This window comes from Pecten maximus, chromosome 1, assembly GCF_902652985.1.
Source record: "Pecten maximus chromosome 1, xPecMax1.1, whole genome shotgun sequence".
In the NCBI taxonomy this organism is placed as follows: Eukaryota; Metazoa; Mollusca; class Bivalvia; order Pectinida; family Pectinidae; genus Pecten; species Pecten maximus.
The window spans coordinates 39105021-39133005 of NC_047015.1; the positions used below are offsets into that span (position 1 = coordinate 39105021).

The 27985-nt window shown below is 35.4% G+C and overlaps 1 protein-coding gene across 11 annotated transcripts; it reads left to right on the plus strand.

Moving 5' to 3' along the window:
* The first annotated feature begins 2900 nt into the window (after positions 1–2900).
* LOC117333231 (transmembrane channel-like protein 7) lies at positions 2901–27966 on the plus strand. Of its 11 annotated transcripts, none has more exons than XM_033892499.1 (18): positions 2901–3227; positions 4524–4887; positions 9699–9768; positions 11553–11634; positions 15239–15519; positions 16289–16446; positions 17133–17280; positions 17873–18034; positions 19509–19675; positions 21027–21201; positions 21644–21741; positions 22299–22412; positions 22700–22775; positions 23898–24028; positions 24233–24400; positions 24869–24947; positions 25223–26443; positions 26486–27966. In XM_033892499.1, the coding sequence occupies exons 1-17, from the start codon at positions 3146–3148 to the stop codon at positions 25304–25306; spliced, it is 2439 nt and encodes an 812-aa protein (XP_033748390.1). In that variant the 5' UTR covers positions 2901–3145; the 3' UTR covers positions 25307–26443; positions 26486–27966. The 11 variants fall into 11 exon arrangements, with proteins under 11 accessions (XP_033748390.1, XP_033748323.1, XP_033748331.1 ...); XM_033892432.1 differs by lacking the exons at positions 2901–3227; positions 4524–4887 and adding an exon at positions 6178–7261 and having other exon boundaries at positions 25223–25328; positions 25372–26443; XM_033892440.1 differs by lacking the exons at positions 2901–3227; positions 4524–4887 and adding an exon at positions 6178–7261 and having other exon boundaries at positions 25223–25328; positions 25456–26443.
* Positions 27967–27985: the final 19 nt, after the last annotated feature.

Below are 27985 nucleotides of genomic sequence, written 5' to 3' on the forward strand. Positions count from 1 at the left end.
GGAATGACTTGTTGATAGTTTTATTTCTGATCAAACTAACATTAAGTAAATTAAATAATGATATTGTATATTGAAATATGAAACCAGATATTTGAAGAAAGGGGGCGAGTCTTTGGATTTGGCCAGTCTTAAAAAACAATATTAGACCGTTTACAACAGAATGTTCTATTATTGTATTTACTATCATTTTCTTCCTTAACGATTTTGCTGATATCCAGATGATTCATTAAAAAAAAGTCTGTCGAAACACTTGCCGGTAATTAAACTGGAATTGTTAATAGCTACATCGAATTTGAATGTGACCAGGTTTACCTAGTAATATTGTGTCGATCGAATGCACCTGCAGGAGTTATCGCTCTTGTGAACTTTCAACCCGCATTGTTTTGAATTGACTGAAACGGCATAGGAGGACGAGGACTATGTACTGTGGCCTATTTTGCGGCGTTGTGCCGCGTAAGTAGATTTAAATGACCATTTTAAACTACAGTCAAACCTCGTTAACTCGAAGTCGTCGGGATCGTGAAAAACTTCGAGTTATCCGAGTCTTCCAGTTAACCGAGTTTCAAGGTAGACGTGTTGGTATATTATATCTATAAAAATCATTTACATCTCTGCATAAAAACGCATCCTTAACAGAAACACGCCTATTTGATTCCAAATACTAATTATAAAAAATCGTATTTATTATTTATGCTAGACACGACATTTCTAAAAAGTAAATTATATATGATACAATACTATCATATCGTTTTGAAATCCAGTAAGCCAGTATATTTGTGATTGGGAGGCGTGTCCGACATGCCATTTCTAAGTGAGTGAAAGACGAGAAGATTAACACAAAATTTCATCACTTTAAAATCTATTTAAATAATTTCTGTCGTGGTACAAAAATTATATTATCGTTAAAAATCATAAAAAAAACAATATACGAAGTCTGCGGCAAATAATACATACACAAATGTATCGGCACAGATCACGTGTTGACAAGTGCAGTAGCAGCAGGAAATGCACAGTTTATCATAGTTCGATCAGAAACGAAGTCCTGGAATTAATTCACACGTTACCCGGCCATAGTTGTGATTTCAGGTCGGATAGTTCCGCCTGAACGCACATGGTAACCTAGACAGCTGTACAGAGGCGCCAGCTTGGGTGTAACTTGGGTATAATTATCGCACTGCTTTAATCATCAAAGGGATTATGTAAGTTCTGTTTGTCAACATCAATACTGTTGGATCTTAAAAAAGACGGGTTTTACAGTAAAAACAGATATGTTAAAGGTAATTTAATAACAAAACGAAACAAAAACTGGATATTTCCCGGGCACGAAATTGTAAACAATTTAACCAAGACGTACAAATGTACGATGAGTATTTTGTTGACACATTTTGTTTAAAATTGAAAATGATGTTTTCAACTTCGGGATAACCGGTACATTTTACATAGGTTTTATAATATCGCGACCAATATTTTACTTCGGAATAACCGAGTTTTTCGAATTATCACAGTTTTTATTACTAAGAAAAAGGATTTTTGCCGGAACCGGAGTAATACTTCGAGTTGAACGGGGTTTTCGAGTTATCCGAGTACGAGTTAACGAAGTTTGACTGTATTATATTCTATCAAGTTCAAAAGTGAAAGTAGATGGCATCGTAAAAGGTAGATTGTGTGTTATTTACCAGTTGGCCAGACGATAAACTCCTTCATCATATTCCATTATGGCGATGATGACTCGCGCCTTAGTCCTGGCGATACTACTGCCAGTGACATCGAAACGGTCTGCGGCCCTGCTCATGATAGACCGGCACTTTACCAGTGCCATGAATAAGATCTATTAAGATTTCAAAACATCCAGGGACAATCAGATATGCTGGATAGTGTCTGATAGGGTCGGAAGTCTATAGCCTACAGTAGTGATAATAATCTATTTGTTAGTTAATCGCATATCATTCTGGCTGTACATCTTTGTTGAAATTTTGAAACTTTGAATATGCTTGATTGCAGCATTTATCATGCCAGCAGATTTATAAATAAAAAAAAATGAAATTTAAAAAAAAAAATGAAATAAAAAAAAAATGAAATTCAAACAACTCCTGGTCATTCGGAAATGATAATGAAACTCCTGTTCATCATAATATTTGACAATGGTCAGTACATAAAAAGAAATTCGGGTACGTTCGTTTCTTATATTACAAACCGCCGCTGCTGTTTCTACAGTATCGTCATCGTCCTCGTTGAAAAACGACAAAAACGTATAGGACGCTGACGCAATCATTATTATGTCCGCCATGTTGGATTTCGCGTGCGCAGAACGTGATTGGAACGTCATGTACCATTTAGCGAACCCGTTCCTAGTTGGCACAACCGGAACGTTCCGTTAAATGGAACACGCTGATATATAAACTCGATCTAATTAAGAGTAATTTTCGCTCATCTATGAACTATTCTACATGCAGATTGTGAGATAAAATAGGAAAACAAAAGTATGTACATTGTAAAATATCTTACCTTTCGGCGGCTTACTGTTCTAAGTAGGATTGACTGACTGACCTTTACCTTCGCAACATGAACAAAATGGGGAATTCTCAAACCTGACAGATATAGAGTCTATAGGAAATTTGATAAAATCATTTTAAAAATGAAGCCTCTAGGGCCTAGTAGGCATAAAGCAATACTGAGTTGTATCTATGCATTGTTCAAACGTTAGACATGGGTCTTATAGTAATGTAACAGGAGAGGAGAAAATGTAGCGGCCAGACCGGAGTTCGAATCCGGGACCTCCGAACACTAGCCGGATGCTCTACCATTTGAGCTACCTGGTCACCGATGATCGACCCAGTCCAGTCCCGCTACAGTAATAACGGATATGACTGGCAGAAACTCATTTCACTACAAAAATAGCTGAACTGGACTAGGCCTATTTGTATTCAGAAGCTATCGAGACAGGCCTAGATCTATGTATTGCAAGTGAAAAGGTTCGAAGTGTTGGCGCCAGATGAATATGCATGAAGTGATGACGTCACGGAATATGCTGTTTTGGTGTCTTCATGATTTATTTAGACCCACAACCAGTTTTAGTAAACTAATTAGCGTAATGTAACGGCAGCCTGTATAATTCCAGTCTTCGACAGCTTGCTGACAGTCAAACATGGACAATCCATTACCAAGTAACAGACGATGGAGTTACAGTTTCTCAACCTTACCGATACATCGTCACATATCTTCAGCAGGTTTGGGTGAATCTTCTTTCTTCGCAAAATTGTTCAACTTTTTAATGAACGGAAAAAAGCCTTAACAGTCCTTGTCTGTAGCCTTCATCACAAGAAACATCCTTTAGATCCGTTCCATGTCTGAAGTCAAACTTTATATTTTATCCACCTTCGCTTTCGGTTATTTTTTAATGAAAAAAATGCCCATAGGCCTAGTTTTCGAAAGAACGGTTTGCACATTGCTCCCTCGTTTCCCGATTTCTCCTCCCGAGCATCGCGCCTTCCGATTAGCGTTCCTTTCTAGATCAGCGTTTGTCATTCTTTGTAACACAGAATTTGTAGCTTTTGCAATATAAATAATTCTGTAGGCATATTTTCTGACGATTCTTTTGAGAACTTCACAAATGAATGTCTGGATCATCAACGTCCATAAGTCTGACGTCATTGATACACGTGATGCTCACACCACATGTATTGTTATTAATCATAGATGTGCATTACAGAGTCGATAGTATATATATGATTCTTCTTTGATATATGGACAAACCTCATTTTAGTTAACCTGTCACTCAAATATGATTTATAACTAGATAACCAAGTTCCCAGGTAATCTAAGATGATTGATGGCTAAAATTACTGATGATCAAGGTCATTGATGATAAAGGTCAATAATGATAAAGGTCACTGGTGTTCAAAGTCATTTAGTTTAAACAGCATTTATTTAATATTCAACAGCATTACAAAAACAAGTCATTAATGGTCAAGGTCATTGGTATTCAAGGTAAATGATCATTGATGACAAATGTTACTGACGACCAATGTCATTGATAATTGATGACCAAGGTTACTTATGTATAATTGAGGTAGTTTAACACCAAGGTCACTGAGTGTTAGTGTCATTAGACTGAAACCTGGAAACTTACTTGTTAAGTTTGTTTTCATTTTGAAATTAAGGGGTTATTTGCTACTCCAAAATCTGTTTTCTTACAGTATATGGTATTATCATAATGCATTTTTTTCTGATCCAATGCTCAAGGGAAATTTGTTGCTTTCATACTAATGACCTAATCACTGGCTAGAAAGGTTTTAATTACGTTTATTGACAGGGTATAAGTTCATTTTCTGATGAATAAAAATATGATTAAAAGTTCTATTCATTTGATAATTTTACATACAAAATTAATCAGTATGTCCATGAAAATGAAGCGAGTCACCATCACTTGTTCCCCAACTTTCTATGAGTTGAGTTTGTTTTTATACTAATCAAATTGAGTGCCTTTAAGCCTCAAACCAACATGATTTACCTTGTGGCTGTAGGTACAGAGTTGTCTGGCCTTCCTGCAAGTGATGCCAATATCAGCCTACAGAGGAGGAGAGAGAGTCGGGCAGCTATCATGGCACAGTTGCCAAGTGCCCAGGCATACGGATCCATGACAGGTCTTGTACTTGGTAGACAGATAGCTGACCTCCCACGCCGCAAAAGCTCTTTGATGCAACGAAGGCGATCTTCTATTTACCCTCTGAATATTTTCAAGGTAGAAGAAGAAAAGTTGAGTCTTGCCCGTAAACAATCACGTTCAATGAGTATGACAGAGGACATAGCAAATGAAGAAGAGCAATGGAATCGGAGGCAGAGTATTAAGTCCATGACAGCTTCGATACAAGTAAAGAAATTTGTCAGGTACATGTACTTTCAGATATGAAATTTATCTATGAGGTGTGCTATCTGTCTGATAATTGAATGGAACGAGTACTATAATTTCGAAACAATCAAATCTTGTATTCTTAGTGTCCATACAAGGGTGTTTACAGCCAGAAAAAGTCTATTTCCTTTTGCATTAAGAGGGTTGATATGAAGGTTGAAAAGGCTTTTTCCGAGAGTTTGTTTTGGCTAGTAATGAGCCCCATTATCAATCAAATTTATTTCATATTTAAGCAAAATCCCCAAAAATTTGCAGTTTACTTCCTGATTCCTGTTTTTTTCCCAAAATGAGGCAAAAAGGCCCTGTCCGGAATCAGTGAAAAATGCCCTGGTTTGTCACTGCCACAGTTATCTTTTTGAGAGCATACTACATATATAACTTGATTTTTTCCTATATTAACCTGGCAGATGTCAGTGAGGCAGTATACTCTAACCATTAAAAATCTATAGCTCTTTTCATTGGTCTCTTTTTCATATATATGTGGGGTTTTTATTGTCAATTTTGATTTAGAACTATAGTGTATTATGACAATTTTTAACAGTAACACATGTTAGAAAAAAAGTCTCATGATATTGAATATATGCATTTTATATTTATGGCTGAATAACATGTATATATATTAAACACATTTCAACACCTTAGACCTTATATCTAGATCTGTCTTAATATTTTAAAAATTAGCTGTTTTAAAAAGTTGATGGTTTTTCAATGTGTGCTGATTTATATCATTTGACAGTCGGTATCAATATGGCTGTGTACATAAAATCAATGTTGTGATACTGGTCTCCTTGTATAAATAATGATAGCCACATTGTGTCAAGTTGAGATAATGTCACCTTATCAACGTTCATGTGAATGTCACTAGGTACAACTCTGTCCTCGATAGAAAAGCTTTATCCAGGAAGTACTATAGCCCCATCATTTTTAAAAGTGTATTGTAACGTCAATAAACATAGAAACCTTGAAGCAAGCATGCTAGTTCATTTTATAGGACAAGCAATTCAGGAAATAATGTAAACAATTTTTTAAAAAAATCAACTGAAATATGATATCTGTGAGATTTGAGGTCTTTCTGATGCACATTTAGCATTATCATTAGGAAATGTGAGATTGTTGTGTCTTATTTGAAAATAAAAAAAATGGATAAAAAAGTATATCATTGGATTTAATTTATTACTGTGCAGTATTTAGACTAGATAAGGTTGTTGTATAGCAGTCACCTGATTGGCTGATTATATATTGTTATCACCTTGTTCAAAAATCTCCAGCTGGTCGATATTGTGAGGTAATATCTATAGTTGAGCTAGGGCTAGTTTACTGCTTTACGTGGACGGATATGATTGTGCACCTTCGAAAAAAACATTTTGCAGACTCTATAAACAGTTGACAGTTAAATATATTTTAATGAAATGGTTGGATATTTCACAAGAAACAACAAATTATGGATTTATATAAAAGCTGTACAAATTCAATTCAACATTGATATTCTTAAAAATGGCATTCTATGCTAGAAATGAGTATCTTGAAAACCATCTGGATTATGGCTCTGACAACAAATGGGATAATGCTGACATGAAACGAAGACATGACTTTCACTCAAGTAGTTTTGAACAACAATCTGAGGGTTCCTATTCAGGAGGTTATCATGGAGAATATTGGAAAAGGCCACAAGATGATAGATTTCATGAGGAAATTCCCATGGACACAATGCTTGTTCCAGACTATGAGCAAGAAAACAGTGTCTACATCAGTCATAGAAAGTATGGTCAGCATAATGACTCATACTCAGGTGATGACAGTTTGTCAAGAGATATGTCATATGAGAATAGATTTCCAAAGGGAAGGTCACCTGAGGACAGATTCCCAAGGGCCAAGGTCACCAGAGAGCAGAGATCTGAGGAAAAGGTCACCAAAGGACAGAAACCCAAGGGCAAGGTCACCAGAAGATAGGGTTTCAAGGAGAAGGTTGTCAGGAAATAGAATCCTTATGGAAAGATCATCAGATAATAGATTTCAAGACAATCAGGTAGATTACTATGAAGGAATTGACAATATTGGGTTTCTAAGGACTGATGATTCTGACCTTCAAATTGAGCAGGAAGTTCCTGGTGTAAGATACAGAAGGAGTGCATGTAATTTGGACTTCTCAGATGGTACAAAGACAAGGATTTTTCGAAGGAAAAGTAAAAGATTTCTTGCATCAGTACATGGCAATGATGATATAAGCACTCAGGAGGAAGCAACTGTATTTGACTTACCAAGCAACCAGCAGTTAGAGAAACAAGCACTCCGCAACAAATTAACATTACTACGTGAACAAAAGACATTGCATGATGTTGTATCAGTGTACAAGTGAGTATTTTCTCCAAAATTTGTATAAATAATTTTCATGCATTTAGATATATACTTCTGCCATTTACATATCTATATATACTGCTTCTAATTACCTGACTATATGCTACCAAGTATGAATGGTCAAAATGTTTGCATTGACCAGTAAAAATCACTAAAATGCCAATATAATATTTTACACCTCAAATAAATTACATTTTTACAGGTGTAACAATACCATTGTCCAACTGATGTACATTTCATGTATAACTTAGATATCTAGTGATTTTTGTATATGTAAGGCTTTATAACTGATATTTCTTGTACGTGTTTGACTTTACAGGTATCTATAACTGATGATTTTGTACATACATATGTGACTCAGATCTCTGGTGATTTTTGTACATGTTTGACTTTACGGGTGTTTATAACTGATGATGGTGATTTTTGTACATTTTTAACTATATAAATAACAGTTTTTGTACATGTTTGACTATATAAATGACGGCTTTTGTACATGTTTGACAATATAACTGATTGTTTTTGTACATATTTGACTATAGAACTGATGGCTTTTGTACATGTTTGACTATAGAACTGATGGTTTTTGTACATGTTTGACTATACAGGTATAACTGATGATTTTGTACATGTGTCTTACCATGTTAAATGTATATCAGAGATGGAATCGTTTGGATACAGAGGTATTTATAACATGCGATTTGTAATAATCAATACTAACACATGCTTTAGAAAATATGTTACTTCCTTCTTCCAACTAAAGATTTATGAAAAATCAATATTCCTTATCTGAAATGTCCTGAACTAAAATGCACTTAATCATGAAACACAGTATTGATGACATTATCATTATAGCTAGGTCACATGCTTTTTACTGTCCATAGCTTTATTACAGGCAAATGTGATATTACCTGATATATGGCTAGTGGTTGGTCAAAAATATTATATATTATACAGGATACCAGAATATTAAAAAATGGCTAGATCTACTTTGAAATCTACAAAAATTGCTGGATGTAAAGAGAAAAATATTTGATTGTCTCCCCTTCAATGAAGGGAGATATGTTCTTCTGGTTCTATGTTTTTTTGTCTGGGCCACTTCTGAACTGTTAAAGATATGTTGATGAAACTTCAGGATACTTGCATCATGTAAAGCTGATGACCTCAAGGTCAAAGGTCAAATACAGTATGTGCAAATTGTACAATGATTTTAATTATTGTCTGGGCCATAATTAACTTCTAAACTGTTGAACATATGTTGATGAAACTTGCAGCATAGTTATATCACATAAAGACAATATACAGTGCATTGTTGTTAACAAGTGACCTTTACTTCAAGGTCAAAGGTCAAATAACTGGGAATTTTTCCAATGTTTGTCTTGGCAATATCTTTTAAACCATTCAATATATTGTAATTAAAGTTGCCGTATATCTTTATCACCAACTGACAAAGTGCATTGCTTTGTCATTGATTCAATACAACCTTAACCTCAAGGTCAAAGGTCAAATATGTGCACATTTTATTCCATAAACATGAGAAGGGACATTTTAGGGACGTTTTTACGTGAGTTTTTTGTCTCACGTGCGTGAGTTGGCAACCCTGTTATGGGGACCATAACTTCTTGATGAATCTTGCAGTATATACTTGCATTACCTATAGCAAATATGTAATACACTACTGTAAGGACATTTGACCTTCAAGGTCAAAGATTAAAGTGCATTTTTTTTCTAAAAGTTCTTATCCAGCAATAACTTTTAAACAGTTTAAGGAATCTTCAATGAAAGTTCTTGTATGTGTATCACCCAACTGAAAAATACAGTGCTGTCTTTGGATCATTGTGACCTTGACTTTAAGGTTAAAGGTCAATAGAATGCAAAAAATTCAGTGCATAGTAAGGGGAAAAAAAGAGACATAAGTGCTCAGTCCTAATTTAGGCTGTTGGAGGAAATATCCATAGAAAATGTGTATAAAATGGTATCCAAGGTATAGAAATACAAAAATATATATAACTAATTAACACAAACTATATTTGCAAAAAACATTAATAACAACATCCTATAAAATCATCAGAATAAGACTAAAAGCTAATGTGCTGAAAGAGGTGTTGCAAGATCAACTTTTTTCAGGATAAGAATTGATTTTTTTTCCCACTTCAAATTCAAAAGATAAAGGACGATGCTCAAAGCTTTTGAGGGTGGTAATAGAGCAAAACATTGTATAAAAATATAGAAAAGCCTATTCTTCAGTTAGAGATGTAGTATTTTTAAGTCCCTGATCATCTGATTAGAGATATTTAAAATGGAATTTTCGATGAAAATATTTCACCATGACTACGTTTTGCTTGCTACATTTTGTACATGTAGATGAGCGACACAGACCAGGTTTCCATATTTTGTCAATTACATTAATTGTAACTATTGTTCCTTTTTGATTCAGAGATAAGATTGTTGGAGAACCGGTGGTTAAAGCAACAGGATTTAAATCCTGGAATCACAGACAAAAACAGGTAATTTTTTTATATGATAGTTTTTATTTTTTTTGTTGAGAAAAAAACCCCAAGATAACTATATATATAAATAAAAACATTTTTTTTTTTTAAATATATGAATTATATTGTTGATTTAATCTCTCTCTCTTTTTTATTAATTACTTACCCGGGTATTACAAGTTGTGTGACATTGAAACCTAATTCCACTAATGCTTGATTTTGAGAATCATATGATGCCTCACAACACACTATATTTGGAAAAAAGATATCCCAATGTCTTGATCAAGGTACGATACACAATGATTCACTTCCTCTAATGGCACTAAAATAAATGTTTCTCATAAGTTTTCAATGGTCAGGTAGATGTACCAATGGTCAGAAAAATGTACAAATGGTCAGATAGATGTACAAATGGTCAGAAAGATGTACAAATGGTCATATAGATGTACAAATGGTCAGAAAGATGTACAAATGGTCAGATAGATGTACAATGATAGTCAGAATAATTTACAAATGGTCAGAAAGATGTACAAATGGTCAGAAAGATGTACAAATGGTCAGAAAGGTGTGCAATAATGGTCAGACAGATTAACAAATGGTCAGATAGATGTACAAATTGTCGGATAGATCAGATAGATTAACAAATGGTCAGATAGATGTACAAATGGTCAGATAGATTAACAAATGGTCAGATTGGTGTACAAATGGTCAGATAGATTAACAAATGGTCAGATAGATTAACGAATGGTCAGAAAGATGTACAAATGGTCAGATAGATTAACGAATGGTCAGAAAGATGTACAAATGGTCAGATAGATGTACAAATGGTCAGATAGATGTACAAATGGTCAGATAGATTAACAAATGGTCAGATAGATTAACAAATGGTCAGAAAGATGTACCAATGGTCAGATAGATGTACAAATGGTCAAATTGATTAACAAATGGTCAGAAAGATGTACAAATGGTCAGATAGAATTTACAAAGCAATGTGTTAATGGCTGTTTTTATTTATTTATTAGGATTTATTAGGAAACATTATGGACGCAGGCTGAAAGCCTCTATATCCATATCCAGTAAATTACAAAGAAATAATAATTAAATAATATCAGTCCGGTGCAATGTACATGTAGCATTTGGAGATTATTTTTCTTTATATATAAACCGGTTATTTTTCCAATAATTGTCCAACAGGATTTCAAACTGATAAACAGTTTCTGCATTTATGCCATGTTGGGGAAGACTGTTCCAGAGATCAACAATTCGATAGCTAAAGAAGTGTTTCCTTGCATCCCGTCGACATCGTTTTTTGAAAATTTTCTGGGAGTGACCTCTAGTTCTGTTGTTATTGTCCATTTGGAAAAAGTTTTTCGTTACTCGACTATCATATATATTGTTCATTATTTTAAAAACATTGATGACATCTCCTCTAGTTCTCCGATGTGAAAGTGTTGGAAGATTTAATCTTTCCAAACGTTCCAAATACGATAGCGTTTTAAGTCCTGGGATGAGTTTAGTTGCCCTCCTCTGCACAATTTCAATCAGATCAATATCGTTAATTCTGAAAGGGTTCCAGACGCTTGCAGCATATTCAAGATGGGGCCTTACTAGTGCTTTAAATAGTAATGTAAACATTGATTCATCTAAATACACAAATGATCTCCGTATCAATCCAACTATGCTATTTGCTTTGTTGACACTTAATTGTATGTGTTTTTTAAAGTTCAGATCTTTGTCGATCATGACACCAATATCCTTCTCACATGTAATGTTTTCTAGTTGAAATTTTTCTTTATGTTCAGTCATGGCAAAGATTCAAACTACAGGCAAAGAGTTGGATCTACCAATTGGAGCCTTGGGCTGGATCATTAAAGGAAGTGGAAGGTATATGATATACCTACATTTGTAGCTGGTTTAGCCACTAACACGCCAGCAGCTTGATGGACAAGATCCTTGCTTCATAAACAAATTTCTTTTTGTGAAATGGAAAACCTTAACTTAGTGAATATGTCATATAACTTTCTTTTGTATATCTATCTATTGTTACAGTAGTAAATGGAAAATCAACTCCAAGCTGGAAAAGAAACAAAATTAACAATCTAGAACCTTTCTTCATTAGAGATAGAGTGTTGGGACATTTCCTTTATCTAATAAAACTCTATACCATATCTATCCGGTAATGAGCTCACCCCTACATATTGCTTTTCATCAGAGTTAACTTTAAATAAAAACAAAAACAAAAAAACCGCTTAGTATTTAACGGAATCTGATAAATCTTTTTGTTGTTTTCATATCATATCTCCAAAAAATACAACTACTCTTTTTAACTTTATATATAATCAATTCATTGCTTTAAAATTGAATAAAAATGTTGAAATTCATATAAAAAGCATGTTGTGAACAAATCTTCCTTATTTTAGGCCAAAAGCCCTTAAAATAATCATCAACCTCCCTTATTGGTCTCCAAAAAATATGGCATGTAAATAAGCCCACCTTATGCCACTGGACCTAAGGATTAAGTAATATCATTGTTTATTAGCTCACCTGCCTGAAGGGCAAGTGAGCTTATGCCATGGTGCGGCGTCCGTCGTCCGTCCATCCGGCCGTCCGTCCGGCGTCAACTTTTTCATTTAAACAACTTCTTCTCAATAACCAAGAGGCTCAGGAACTTCATATTGGGCCTGTAACATGCTGGGGTGAAGGGCTACCAAGTTTGTTCAAAGAAATGACCTTGACCTTCATTCAAGGTCACAGAGGTGAAATAGGCTATAATCTTCAAACGACTTCTTCTCAATAACCAAGAGGCCCAGGGACTTGATATTAGGCCTGTAGCATGCTGGGATCAAGGGCTACCAAGTTTGTTCAAAGAAATGACCTTGACCTTCATTCAAGGTCACATGGGGCAAATAGGCTGTAGTCTTCAAACAACTTCTTCTCAATAACCAAGAGGCCCAGGGACTTGATATTGGGCCTGTAGCTTGCTTGGGTGAAGGGCTACCAAGTTTGTTCAAAGAAATGACCTTGACCTTCATTCAAGGTCACATGGGTGAAATAGGCTATAATCTTCAAACGACTTCTTCTCAATAACCAAGAGGCCCAGGGACTTGATATTAGACCTGTAGCATGCTGGGATCAAGGGCTACCAAGTTTGTTCAAAGAAATGACCTTGACCTTCATTCAAGGTCACATGGGTGAAATAGGCTGTAATCTTCAAACAACTTCTTCTCAATAACCAAGAGGCCCAGGGACTTGATATTGGGCCTGTAGCATGCTTGGGTGAAGGGCTACCAAGTTTGTTCAAATAAATGACCTTGACCTTCATTCAAGGTCACATGGGTGAAATAGGCTATAATCTTCAAACAACTTCGTCTCAATAACCAAGAGGCCCAGGGACTTGATATTAGGCCTGTAGCATGCTGGGGTGAAGGGCTACCAAGTTTGTTCAAATAAATGACCTTAACCTTCATTCAAGGTCACAGAGGTGAAATAGGCTATAATCTTCAAACAACTTCTTCTCAATAATCAAGAGGCCCAGGGACTTGATATTGGGCCTATTGCATGCTGGGGTGAAGGGCTACCAAGTTTGTTCAAAGAAATGACCTTGACCTTCATTCAAGGTCACATGGGTGAATGAAATAGGCTATAATCTTCAAACAACTTCTTCTCAATAACCAAGAGGCCCAGGGACTTGATATTAGGCCTGTAGCATGCTGGGGTGAAGGGCTACCAAGTTTGTTCAAATAAATGACCTTGACCTTCATTCAAGGTCACATGGGTGAATGAAATAGGCTATAATCTTCAAACAACTTCTTCGCAATAACCAAGAGGCCCAGGGACTTGATATTAGGCCTGTAGCATGCTGGGGTGAAGGGCTACCAAGTTTGTTCAAATAAATGACCTTGACCTTCATTCAAGGTCACAGAGGTGAAATAGGCTATAATCTTCAAACGACTTCTTCTCAATAACCAAGAGGCCCAGGGACTTGATATTAGGCCTGTAGCATGCTGGGGTAAAGGGCTACCAAGTTTGTTCAAAGAAATGACCTTGACCTTCATTCAAGGTCACATGGGTGAAATAGGCTATAATCTTCAAACAACTTCTTCGCAATAACCAAGAGGCCCAGGGACTTGATATTAGGCCTGTAGCATGCTGGGGTGAAGGGCTACCAAGTTTGTTCAAATAAATGACCTTGACCTTCATTCAAGGTCACATGGGTGAAATAGGCTATAATCTTCAAACAACTTCTTCGCAATAACCAAGAGGCCCAGGGACTTGATATTGGGCCTGTAGCATGCTTGGGTGAAGGGCTACCAAGTTTGTTCAAATAAATGACCTTGACCTTCATTCAAGGTCACATGGGTGAAATAGGCTATAATCTTCAAACAACTTCTTCTCAATAACCAAGAGGCCCAGGGACTTGATATTAGGCCTGTAGCATGCTGTGGTGAAGGGCTACCAAGTTTGTTCAAATAAATGACCTTGACCTTCATTCAAGGTCACAGAGGTGAAATAGGCTATAATCTTCAAACAACTTCTTCTCAATAACCAAGAGGCCCAGGGACTTGATATTGGGCCTGTAGCATGCTGGGGTGAAGGGCTACCAAGTTTGTTCAAAGAAATGACCTTGACCTTCATTCAAGGTCACATGGGTGAAATAGGCTATAATCTTCAAACAACTTCTTCGCAATAACCAAGAGGCCCAGGGACTTGATATTGGGCCTGTAGCATGCTGGGGTGAAAGGCTACCAAGTTTGTTCAAATAAATGACCTTGACCTTCATTCAAGGTCACAGAGGTGAAATAGGCTATAATCTTCAAACGACTTCTTCTCAATAACCAAGAGGCCCAGGGACTTGATATTAGGCTGTAGCATGCTGGGATCAAGGGCTACCAAGTTTGTTCAAATAAATGACCTTGACCTTCATTCAAGGTCACATTGGGCAAATAGGCTGTAATCTTCAAACAACTTCTTCTCAATAACCAAGAGGCCCAGGGACTTGATATTGGGCCTGTAGCATGCTGGGGTGAAGGGCTACCAAGTTTGTTCAGTATAAATGACCTTGACCTTCATTCAAGGTCACATGGGTGAAATAGGCTATAATCTTCAAACAACTTCTTCGCAATAACCAAGAGGCCCAGGGACTTGATATTGGGCTTTAAGCATGCTGAGGTGAAGGGCTACCAAGTTTGTTCAAATGAATGACCTTGACCTACATTCAAGGTCACATGGGTGAAATCGGCTTAAATCTGTAAATAATAATTTTGCGATAGCCAAGAGCCTTTGAGACCTGATATTAGGCCAATAGAATGCTGGAATAAAGGACTAGAAAATTTATTAATATGAATAAACCTAGCCTACTCTGATATTTGAATAAAGAAGTAATCAGCATAGTATCTGTAGAAATGACCTCAACCAACTTCAAAGTTGCTGTAGAGCCCATATGGCCTCTTGTATAATTCATAGGGTAATTGATATTGTTGATTTACAGGTCAATTTGGTACTGCCATCATGGGATATTTCCGGTTCGTTCGATGGCTCATGTTCCTGAACATGTACATCTGTCTTGTGAACATCTGCCTGACCCTGGTGCCCTACTTTGCCTTGTATAAATCTCCGAAGACTTTCTCCTCCTCATTGGTAGGACAGAATGTGACACATTTTCAGGCTGAAGCTGCCAACTGTACCGAGAACTACAAGGAGGAACTCAGTGTCTCAAATTCCTTGGATTCTAATGGTTTTGGAGTCGTTCTACATTTATTACAGGGAACGGTGAGTGTTTTGTACATTTTACTGCAACATTTTGTGGTTAAATTGGGAAAGATCCATGTTATTAGTATCCCCATTTCCCATATTATGGGGGTACTAATAACATGGATCCAATTCCCCCTTTTGAAATATTATGGCATAATATTTCAAAAGGGGGAATTGGAACTATAGTTTTGCATTGTGTCTGTTAATTTGCCCTCCATTCTGTCTGTTTTTCCATCCTTCTATCCTTATACTCTTTATCCTGTCAGGGCTCTATCTACTGTAATATATTTCTCACTGGAACTTCATGCTTGGAGCAATTTGTCATGTATCAAATGTAGGTCACTTTGACCTACACTTTGACCTTTGGCCTACATCATAGATTTCATTTCCTTCATTATAACTGGAACTTTATACTTAGGGCATCAGTCAATCTAGGTAAAGAAGTGTGTATAAAAAGTAGGTTACTATAACATAAATTTTGACCTTTAACCCATTTGGTAGAGGAATGTATTTGACAAATTTTCTTTTGTTTTTCTTTCTCTCACGAAGAAGAGGGCTTATATGTCATGAATGGTTAAAAAATATGTATTCAGTATGAACATGTACTTGTAAACGTACACATAGCAAATTTGAAGTATTTTGGGAGTTCATTGTTTTAAAGAAAAGGACATGTGTCAAAAACTCCATTGCATGAAAAATGCTAAAAAATGAGCCAATTCTGTTATTTTTTCAACATACAAATGTATCATGCCTATTATGTCTGGATGTCTGTGTTTGGTCATGCCAGGGCTGGATGGAGGACACAGTGCTGTTTTATGGAGCCTTCTTTAACAAGACATACCATAATCCCTTTAACAGTAACAAGGAGACCTACCACATGGGCCTCTCATACCTCCTTGCCACTGGTATATCCTTCATCATCAGCTTCTTCGTCATTGTCAAAAAGTAAGTTTCCAGAGAATTCTTCAGCATTTTACAGTGTTTTATCCACAATTTAAGCAATACATTCTAATTATCAGTTAAACTGAATACATGTAGACATTTGATGTGGAGTATTGTAATGAGGCAGATGGATTCTTTCCTAGATTCATTGAGTAATCAGCAAGAAGAATCTATTAAACATTGCACAACAATGTTTGGGTAAATGGCTGCAATGTTTCCATTTCATATGTTATTCTATATTATAAACTTTATATTGTGTATCAGATTAACTTCACAATTACTTTGTCAGAGGTTTTCTAAGAGTATTTCCATTTCCTTAGATTCAAGTCTTCTACTGACTCATTGAAAATCAATCTTGAAATACATTTGTAAAATTATGTATAGGAGTGAGATAGGTCCAGTTTTAAAAACAAACTCCTTCATATTGGCATGGTTTGAGAGAATGAAGGGAAAAAAAACTCACAGCACATATTTCATATATATCAGGCAAAACCTATATAATTCAAACCCTGAGTAACTCAACATCCAAGCTTCCAGCTACAACCTAAATTAGAGAGTATACCAGGTCATCTGACAAAAATGTTCCCAAAGGTGTCACTTTTGATTTTTGATTTTGAGTTTCGCTGTATAAAGATATATCTATATTTAATGTAATTTTTACTTTAGAAGTGATTTGGTTTGTTTGCCAGCTCCTCAAAGGGACTGAAGGACACAGCAGGGATTCAAGGAGCTATGATGGCCATGTATTCTAATAAAGTGTTAACAGGCTGGGACTTCTGTATATCACAGGCCAAGGCTGCTAAAACCAAGCACAGCAACATCAGTGGGGAACTCAAGGTCTCTCTTTCTTGGTAGTCATTCAGGATGTCTCAAGCCATAGAACAAACTGCAGCTAGCTATATCCATCACATTCAATCTGAAATTACTTGTAGTACTGCAGTGATGCCTCATGATGATATGAAGTCCACCCATATATATTACTGTTCAGTAGAATCAAATACAAATTCTATTTCATTGACCTTTAATAAGCCAAACAACTGACTTTGAGTAGGAATTTAATTGTGTTGGTACGCTTGAGTTATCAGGTGGAGAGTTGCTTACACATTGGATCTCCCCTTTCACATCTAAGACCTTCTTCAAAGTCTGGGGCCATCTTCCTGACTACATGGGTATTCTCCCACAGAAACACCCCTCACCCTCTATCATCTGGGCAAATGAGTGATTACCATGGTAGTATCAATTTGAATATCTTGTTAAGTAATTGCTAAAAAAAAAAAAAAATTACATATAATTGCAGGATGAACACAGCAAAATTCCACACACACATGAGATTTTCCTATTGCTGATAGGGTGGACCTGAGCTAGTTTTTTTTTTACTTTTCATCACATGCAAAGAAAAATGCCTTCCATTGCCAATCATATTTTTCAGAAAGACTTGGAAATTCAGCGGTTTATGTGGAAGATGGAGAGTCGAACAACAGGTGACAAAATCAAGCTGTATCTGTTACGAACAGTCATCAACATTCTGATGTTTTTCCTGCTCGGAGGATCACTGTATCTGATCTATTTATCCTTCTCCCAACTTCTCACAGTAAGTTATTATCACTAGACTGTAGAGTTTTGTAAGATCCCTTGGTCCCTGACTTCCCCTTACATCTCAAGGGCTGTTATCAGAAAACAAGAGAGATTTAGTCTAATTGGCAGCAAGATTCTTGTCTACCTCACAAATTTTCACAACTATACAATTAAAATTACATGTTCCCTTTTCTTGGAATCAGCTTGTATTGGGACAAAAGCTGTTAGAAGTGTAATTTACATAACAATTAGATCTTCATAAAACATTTAATGATTATCCATCAACTTCATTTTCTAGAAAACAAAGATAAAAATGGACTTGTAACATTGGTTAATTATAATTAAGTGATGAAATGTTGTTTTCTGACCTTTCTTGGTAACCAAGGTTACTGTTCTGTAGATTTAACCTCCAATGATAACTAAGGTTATATCTTTCCAATGGAAATCCAGGTTACTAATTTTATGGGATATGAAACAATAAAAAAATGCTTTCTCCCGATAGAAAGATTTCTAATCGACTGTCAGACCCTACGTTTGAATACAGCTTGTAAGAGTTCCCAATAGTGACCTATTCTAATCACATTTTGTCCATTGTCGTGCGTAGTGCGTTTGTAAATAATTAACATTTTCAACTTCTTGTCAATAACCAACTGGTCAAAAGACCTGATATTGGCCCTGCAGCATGATGGGGTGAAGGGCTATCAAGATTTTTAAAATGAATGACCTTGACCATCATTCAAGGTCATAGGGTCAAATATGCTGAAGTCTGTAAATGACTTCTCATTAAGCAAGAGATCAAGAAACTTGATATTTGACCTGTATCATGCTGGGGTAAAGGGCTATTAAGACAGTTCAAATTAATGACCTTGACCTTTGTTCAAGGTTATAGGGGTCAAATATGCTTAAATGTACAAACAACCTCTTCTCATTAAGTAAGAGGTTCAAAGACCTGATATTGGGCCTGTAGCATGCTGGGGTGAACAACATTGACCTCAAATTCAAGGTCACAGGAATCAAATCTGCCAAAACATATCAAAGCTCAGGGGACCGTTTAGGTCTATTAGCCTCTTGTTTCATCCTGATTTTGAAATAATAATCTCTTTTATGAAATATTGAAATATTCCAGATATCAAGAAAATTAGCATGGAAAGGCATTACCTTTTTTTCTGCAATAAAGCAAATGATGGCACCAGCACACTTATGTCAATTTTCATGACAATTAGTTTATTATTTCCTTATCATGTCTTATCACCATGCCTTCAAATGTTCACAATAGTAATAGATGTTTTTTTTTTACCTCTAATGACAATAAGGGTTTCAGATTTAATTTCCCATGTTAACAGGTTTGACATGTTTTAGATAGGGTTATTCACCTCTAATCAAGATAACATAACTGCAGATTTTAGAAAGGATCTTCAAAACTGGCTACAGATTTTAGATATATTTTTAACCTTCATTTATATTTTAATTATTTTGAATTTATTTTCAAGCTACAAAAGGAGTTCACAGACTTTAATCAAGCAGTCCAGTTTGTTATTGAGTACATCCCCTCCGTGACAATCACACTCCTCAATATCATCATACCGATCATCTTCAAGAAAGTTGTCGTTCTAGAGGATTATACACCTTCATTTGAGATGATCATGACTCTACTCAGGTTGGTCTCTATTTATAACAAGATTCTACAGTAGGAACTAGGGTAGAAAAGGCTTTTGATTTAGACAAAGACTTGATGGTGTGTGTATGGAAGACAATCCATATTATAACATGAATTCAGACAGTAATAAGATACCAACATAAAGAATTACATAGAGATACATATAGATTCATAGAGATAAAAGAAATTAAAAATCATCCATAAGTAGCTGGCAATTCAAAGTACATAATGGAATTAAGTTTTCAAGACAGAATATGATTTAAGGTGTCGATATCTCTTTAAACTGGCTGGAATTCTTACCAACTTTAATTAAATGAGACAGAATCAATTAAGTCACTGATCAGCCTTGCCACTAGGAATCAACAAGCTTTACATGAGATTAACTCCTGAGATGGCAAAGTGTCACCAAAATTGGACATCACACCCACCTTGCTATATACAGAGTAATGGCCCTTTGTTCATAATTTATTACTAAAGCTTGTCTATAGAGGTGGGAGGATATTGATTGGTTAATACAGAGAAACATCGTAAACATTTCTGACATAAAGAGAAATACTGTCAACATTTCTAACATACAGATAAATACCGTCAACATTTTTGACATACAAAGAAATACTGTCAACATTTCTGACATACGGGGAAATACCGTCAACATTTCTGACATAAAGAGAAATACTGTCAACATTTCAAACATACAGAGAAATACTGTCAATAATTCTGACATGCAGAGAAATACTGTCAACATTTCTGACATACAGAGAAATACTGTCAACATTTCTGACGTACAGCGAAATACTGTCAACATTTCTAACATACAGAGAAATACCGTCAACATTTCTGACATACAGAGAAATACTGTCAACATTTTTGACATACAGAGAAATACCGTCAACATTTCTGACATACAGAGAAATACTGTCAACATTTTTAACATACAGAGAAATACTGTCAACATTTTTAACATACAGAGAAATACTGTCAACATTTTTAACATACAGAGAAATACTGTCAACATTTTTGACATACAGAGAAATACCATCAACATTTCTGACATACAGAGAAAATACAATCAACATTTCTGACTTACAGAAAAATACCATGGACATTTCTGACATATAGAGAAATACTGTCAACATTTCTGACATACAGAAAAATACCATGGACATTTCTGACATACAGGGAAATACCATGAACATTTCTGACATACAGGGAAATACCATGGAGTCATGGACATTTCTGACATACAGAGAAATACTGTAAACATTTATGACAGACAGAGAAATATAATGTCAATATGTTTGACATACAGAGAAAAACCATACCCAAATAATTAGCTTTTTGACTACCACAGAACAATCCTACTGCGGCTGTCCTCCCTGGGTGTGTTGATGATATCTATCTATCAGCTGCTACAGACAGAGAATCCACAGTTTGAGTACATGTGTGGTAACAAGAGATGGACATCGAGCTTAGTAATGTCCAACTCTTCTAACACCTCCACCAATGTCCCTGGCAGTATCATCAAGGTAGTACCTGTCTCAAGATAGTATGTACATGCTAATTGAATTTTGCCCAATCAGTTAGGTTCTCCCCAGTGCTCCAGTTTAAGATATTCCATTATAATTCTTGCTGTTAATTCAGCTTCTTTCTGTATATTTCAACAATTATTTATTTCCCTGCGCCTATATCCTTCTATCTCTATATCTTTTTTTCCAGTTTGATTCATACATTACTTGTACCTTGATTACCACAAATTATAATTTTGCCTTTATTGTAAGCAGTAATTCCCTTTTTTACCATTTTAAGATTTTCCTTTCTTGACAATAACTAATGAGCTATACACATACATCAGTTGTGGTACATGTATATATGTTTGATTGGTATATATTGTTTAGATTCTGTGTTAAATTATCAATCTTTTGAACTATTTAGCATATTTACTTGTTTCTATTCTTTTGCTTTCATCAGTGTTGGGAGACTTACGTTGGACAGCAGATCTATAAATTGGTTATACTGGACTTCCTTGTTCTCATCATTGTCACATTTGTCATCGAGTTACCCAGAAGGTATGACACTATTTTACACATTTAAGTTATTCATCGTTTTTACCAAACTAACTTGAAAAGTTGTGTTTTGTTGTTTAATTTCCAACTTCAAATATCTGTTTTTATTGTTTTTAAATTTAGAACAGGTATCATCTTTTATGGCAAGAGTTCTTTCCCTTGGACTGTTGTCTGAAGATAAAATTGCACAAATATCTTTTGAAATATCTAATTTTTCAATATTTGAAGCACCTACTACAGTTCTTTCCTCACTAATATATACATGTATATACCTTTGAATTGATCAAAAAATAATTCTAACTTTTTTTAACTTTATTTATATTAACTTATATTAATCAAATGCATGTTTGCCTGGATGGAAGCATGAGAGGGGTCTTAATGTGGGAGAAAACCAGAGTACCTTTGGAAAACCCACATGGTTGTGCAGGTGACCCCATACCTGTCCACGTCCAATTGGGGAATCAAACCGTGGCTGCCTACATGAAATACAAATGTCCTACCACTGTGCCACCAGATCATCCATTGAAGTTTTATATAATGTATATATTGTATGGTTTTAGGCTTGTCTACAACACATTTGGTAAGAAGTTCAAACTGATCAACATGGTGGGCTTGCCTGAAGTAGATCTTCCAAAGGTGGTTCTAGATATTGTTTATGCCCAAACTCTTTGTTGGTGAGTTAATATGTTTTGAAAATCTGTAGGATAATGAAATATAACAAATATTTGTAAGTGATAATCCAATTTAAAGCAATGTTGAATTTGTAAAATACTTTTTGAAAATCTAGAAAAACTAAATGAATCAAATATTTATAAATGTTAATTCATTTTAAATTAAGGTGGAGTTTTTTTTTTGTATCTGATACTGAATATTTATACATTGCCCAGGAGCGATGGACACACTGTAATCTCTGGCTTTAATTGGCTTGAAAATTTTGATTAATTTTCTGTTTTTATTTCAGGATGGGTCTGTTCTTCAGCCCTTTGATACCATTCATGTGTTTCCTCAAGTGTTTTATTGTGTTTTATGTTAAAAAGGTAAATATATAACTTTCTTCTTTCTCTGATCCTCACAGATTAATATAAAAAAAATTCTATATAACTGAAAAGTTCAGATCACTTAAACAGATGTGTAATATGCACAATGTATGGCATTTAAATAAATTTGATCTATTTACTAGGGATACCATTCATTGTTAATTTGTATTTGCTTCTGGATGATCTAGTTATGACACATGGCATTTTTAAACTCAAAATACACGTATTTAGTCTGCATGATTATTATTATTGTTTACTCTGTTGGACATCAGTTATTCAGTAATTCTTTATCGATATAAACTTTCATTCCAATATGTATATTACAAATGATTTCAATAGTAGACAAAATATACAGGAATAGGATTTGGAAACAATTCTATATTAGTTATATTTTGCAGTTTAAACAATAGCAAATTACATGGAATTTGTATACAATTGTTACCTTCCAAATTCAAGGGTTCAGCCTGCAATATACCTTGGTACTTATGTTCTTTCTCTTGCAATATGTACACATCAACATTTCAATTTCAATTTCAATTTTTTTTATTCACTTTAGGCCATACAGCCTATCAGTATATACAGAATTCATTTGTAACATCGATAATACAAAATATGGCATGCAGTAACTATACTAATATGACTTACAAGAACACAAAATATGACAAAAATTAGTTAAGTCAAATGTATAGACGAATGTTACTTAGAGTTATTATCCGTACAAAAATTACATTCAATATTTTCTGTAATACATCTACATTATCAGAACATAAGGTATAGAACCATGTAATAACAGAATCATAAACAATTAAACCATACATTTTTATTGTTAAGATTCCATAAATAGTGGTGTACGTGTCCGGAAGGAGAACATTAATATTACTGATCAGTCAGAGAGCCGTGTCTATGTGAAATAAAATACAAATTTGACGGATTAAGTTAAACAATTCTACGCTTGAGTGGTGTGTGGAAACAGAAAATAATGATAACTTAAAGAGATATCTTTGATTGGATATTTGTCGCTCCTTAATTAGTTGTGGTGGTATATACAGTAATTCTTAAATACTTGATACAGAGTATACAATTCTTACTTATTACAGTTCTAGTTTTTTATTCTTGTTACAGTTCACCCTTTTGAACAACCATGTGGCTCCCTCTCGTCCATACAGAACAACACGTTCTAATTCACTCTTCATTGGCATGCTCTTCATATCCTTCCTGATGGCCGCCATCCCCATCACCTACATGGTTGGCAAGTATGTGTCTTCTTAATGTTACATATATTCCAATAGGAATATTAAATTGTTTTGTCCATTTCAAGATTCAGATGCATGAGAGATGATTGTTGTGGTAAATGCTACAGTGTAAGTGTTAATGAAGTTAAATCAGTCTTTATGTTCTATATGCAATATACATGTATGGAATTTACTGATGATGGAGTGTTGTTTCCTTCTGACCAGTTTTAACCCATCCCAGAGCTGTGGTCCATTCCGTGTCTACACCACCAACGATACTGTATTCTTTGACACTGTGGCACATGTTATCTTGGAATGGCCCAATGAGGCTCAGGACGTGTTTTTCTTCCTTGGAAAGATCGATTTCTTTATACCAGCAATTTTAGTGATGTGGTGAGTATTTATTAATAATGAATTTTTAATGATGAGGAACACGATTTTCATATATGCTTTAATTGATCCTGGCAAGATTAAAATGAATGTATACAGGGGAGATAATCAGTACACCATCTAAGGACTTTAACAAAAGGACCAGGCAAGCCTTACCATATATAGTACATAATAGGTTTTGTCAAAAAGAAGTAATTCAGCCATATTGCATCTAAGAATATCTTTGGGAGCCCTCAAGTGGTTAACTATATGTCATCATACTTGATATGTTGAATGTCATTAGTCAAATTTAATAGGTCAAGGTCGCATATAAACTCTCAACGTTTTATAATAATGTTGATGTTTCTGCTATATTTCATCTCTATCAAAAACATTTATTTGTTTTGTAAGAGAGCCAATCTGTTAATTTCAAGTCTTTTGTCTTTGATTTATATTCTGTCTATGATTTTCAAGCTGTCAAATGTTTTCCAGCTTGATAATGTACTACTACTGGGCTGTAAAAGAAGGACTGACAAAGATGGAGAAAATGCTACAGGAACAGTTGAAGTTGGTAAGTACTTAGTATTATTTACCATTCTTCAGAAATTTTCTTTATTCTTTATTTTTGGGAAAAAAATCTTTTGTGGAAGAATTATCATAATATTTGCATTAATAAAATGTAGAATCTGGGCCCAGTATTTTTATTTTATCTAAATCTTCAGTATTTATTGTTGGAAATTATTGTCAAAAAAAATGTGAATTATTATAAATAAGTTATAAAAATTACCTTCCTATACCCTATTGTATTATTAAGTACTTATTGTAACCTATGTCTATGTCTAACAGGAGGGACGTGACAAGCAGTTTCTCTTGGCAAGGGTCAATGAGATAGTGCAGCACATGGATACAGGTGGCACCACCATTGGATGAGTGGGACATCAAATGGACTTAGGTATGTGCCATCATTTGATGAATAGGACATCAGATGGACATAGGTGGCACCACCAGTGGATTAGTGGGACATCAAATGGACATAGTTGGCGCTTCCATTGGATGAGTGGGACATCAAATGGATATAGGTGGTGCTACCATTAAATGAGAGAGACACCAAATGGACATATGTGGCACCACCAGTAGATGAGTGGGACATCAAATGGACATAGGTGCCACCACCAGTAGATGAGTGGGACATCAAATGGACATAGGTGGCACCACCAGTAGATGAGTGGGACATCAAATGGACATATGTGGCGCTTCCATTGGATGAGTGGGACATCAAATGGATATAGGTGGTGCTACAATTAAATGAGAGAGACATCAAATGGACATAGGTGGCACCACCAGTAGATGAGTGGGACATCAAATGGACATAGGTGGCACCACCAGTAGATGAGTGGGACATCAAATGGACATAGGTGGCACCACCAATAGATGAGTGGGACATCAAATGGACATAGGTGGCACCACCAGTAGATGAGTGGGACATCAAATGGACATATGTGGCGCTTCCATTGGATGAGTGGGACATCAAATGGACATAGGTGGCACTACCATTGGATGAGATGGACATAGCTGGCACCACCAGTAGGTGACATCAAATGGACATAGGTGGCACCACCAGTTAATGAGTGGGACGTCAAATGGACATAGGTGGCACCACCAGTAGATGAGTGGGACATCAAATGGACATAGGTGGCACCACCAGTAGATGAGTGGGACATCAAATGGACATAGGTGGCACCACCAGTAGATGAGTGGGACATCAAATGGACATAGGTGGCACTACCATTGGATGAATTGGACATAGCTGGCACCACCAGTAGATGACATCAAATGGACATAGGTGGCACCACCAGTTAATGAGTGGGACGTCAAATGGACATAGGTGGCACTACCATTGGATGAGATGGACATAGCTGGCACCACCAGTAGATGACATCAAATGGACATAGGTGGCACCACCAGTTAATGAGTGGGACATCAAATGGACATAGGTGGCACTACCATTGGATGAGATGGACATAGTTGGCACCACCAGTAGATGAGTGGGACATCAAATGGACATAGGTGGCACTTCCATTGGATGAGTGGGACATCGAATGGACATAGGTGGCACTACCATTGGATGAGATGGACATAGTTGGCACCACCAGTAGATGAGTGGGACATCAAATGGACATAGGTGGCACTACCATTGGATGAGATGGACATAGTTGGCACCACCAGTTAATGAGTGGGACATCAAATGGACATAGTTGGCACCACCAGTTAATGAGTGGGACATCAAATGGACATAGGTGGCACCACCAGTTAATGAGTGGGACATCAAATGGACATAGGTGGCACTACCATTGGATGAGATGGACATAGTTGGCACCACCAGTAGATGACATAAAATGGACATAAGTGGCACCACCATTGGATGAGTGGGACATCAAATGAACATAAGTGGCACCACCATTGGATATAAAGGACATTAACATTATAATTATGAAGATCTGAAACACAATCTGATATATGGGTATACCTGCTGAGAGATAGGGTTACCACACAGGGATTTAAAGTGGCAGTCTATGATGACTTGTACAGTTGGCTTTGTGACAAATTGTAAAATAAGGAGGTGATTAAAGATCAATCAGGATATAATATTTAATTTCATCAGAATGGATCAAATGTTCTATTTGCTGTGTAGTGCAATAGAAAAAATCATGACTAGGCGAAGAAGGAGATTCTATTAAAAGTTTGTAGACTCCAGAATATATCTCGGTATAGTAAGGATCCTGGATCCCATACATAATTTTCTAAAATGATCCTTGGATAAAAAGAGTACATGTACATATAGGTTACGTACCCTAATATTTTTCTATATCTATTTTAAAAAAGACTTCTTTTGCCTGAGGAATAGTGAAGAAGTAATTAGGTATCCAGAAAAAATATGAAGGATTATTTTGTGTAAAATTTGAATAAGTTTAATCATGCATTGCATTACATAGTTGTTTAAACATTCTCTCCATACCTGGTGTAGCCTGTGTGGGTAGTACAATGTATCTTCTTACTTAGGTAAGTACATATATAGGATTGTATACAAGTTTGGTGTTGTTGTGTTTTTTTGTTTTAATATTTATTTATAAATAACCAGATAGAACTTAATAGAAAGTCATGAAACCACAGATCTTAATAGGAATTTATCCATTTTTTTTCTTTTGTTTCATGTGACCATAACTGTGATTAATAAGAAATACAAGAAAGAATACACTTACTAACCTAAAGTATTATAATTAAGTGTACTTGTATATTATAGCTAATCTTTCTTATTTTATGAGGATGCATTATGGTATACAGGGTCAACTGGACTTAGTACATCTGTAGTTTCCAACAATTTATACAGTATTATATAATGCACATACAAAATATAATGAAGCTGTTCCAGGCATGTTACATTTTGTAAACAGACGTATTTCAACCCTTCTGATTGAGGCATAAATGGATATAAATTTTGCTGGAATAATTTGACAGTTGTTATAATATTATCATTATGTTGCTGATTTTTTTAATAAAACATTAAGAGCAATGAACCATTTTTTAATGATTACTTTTTTTTTCTTTTTT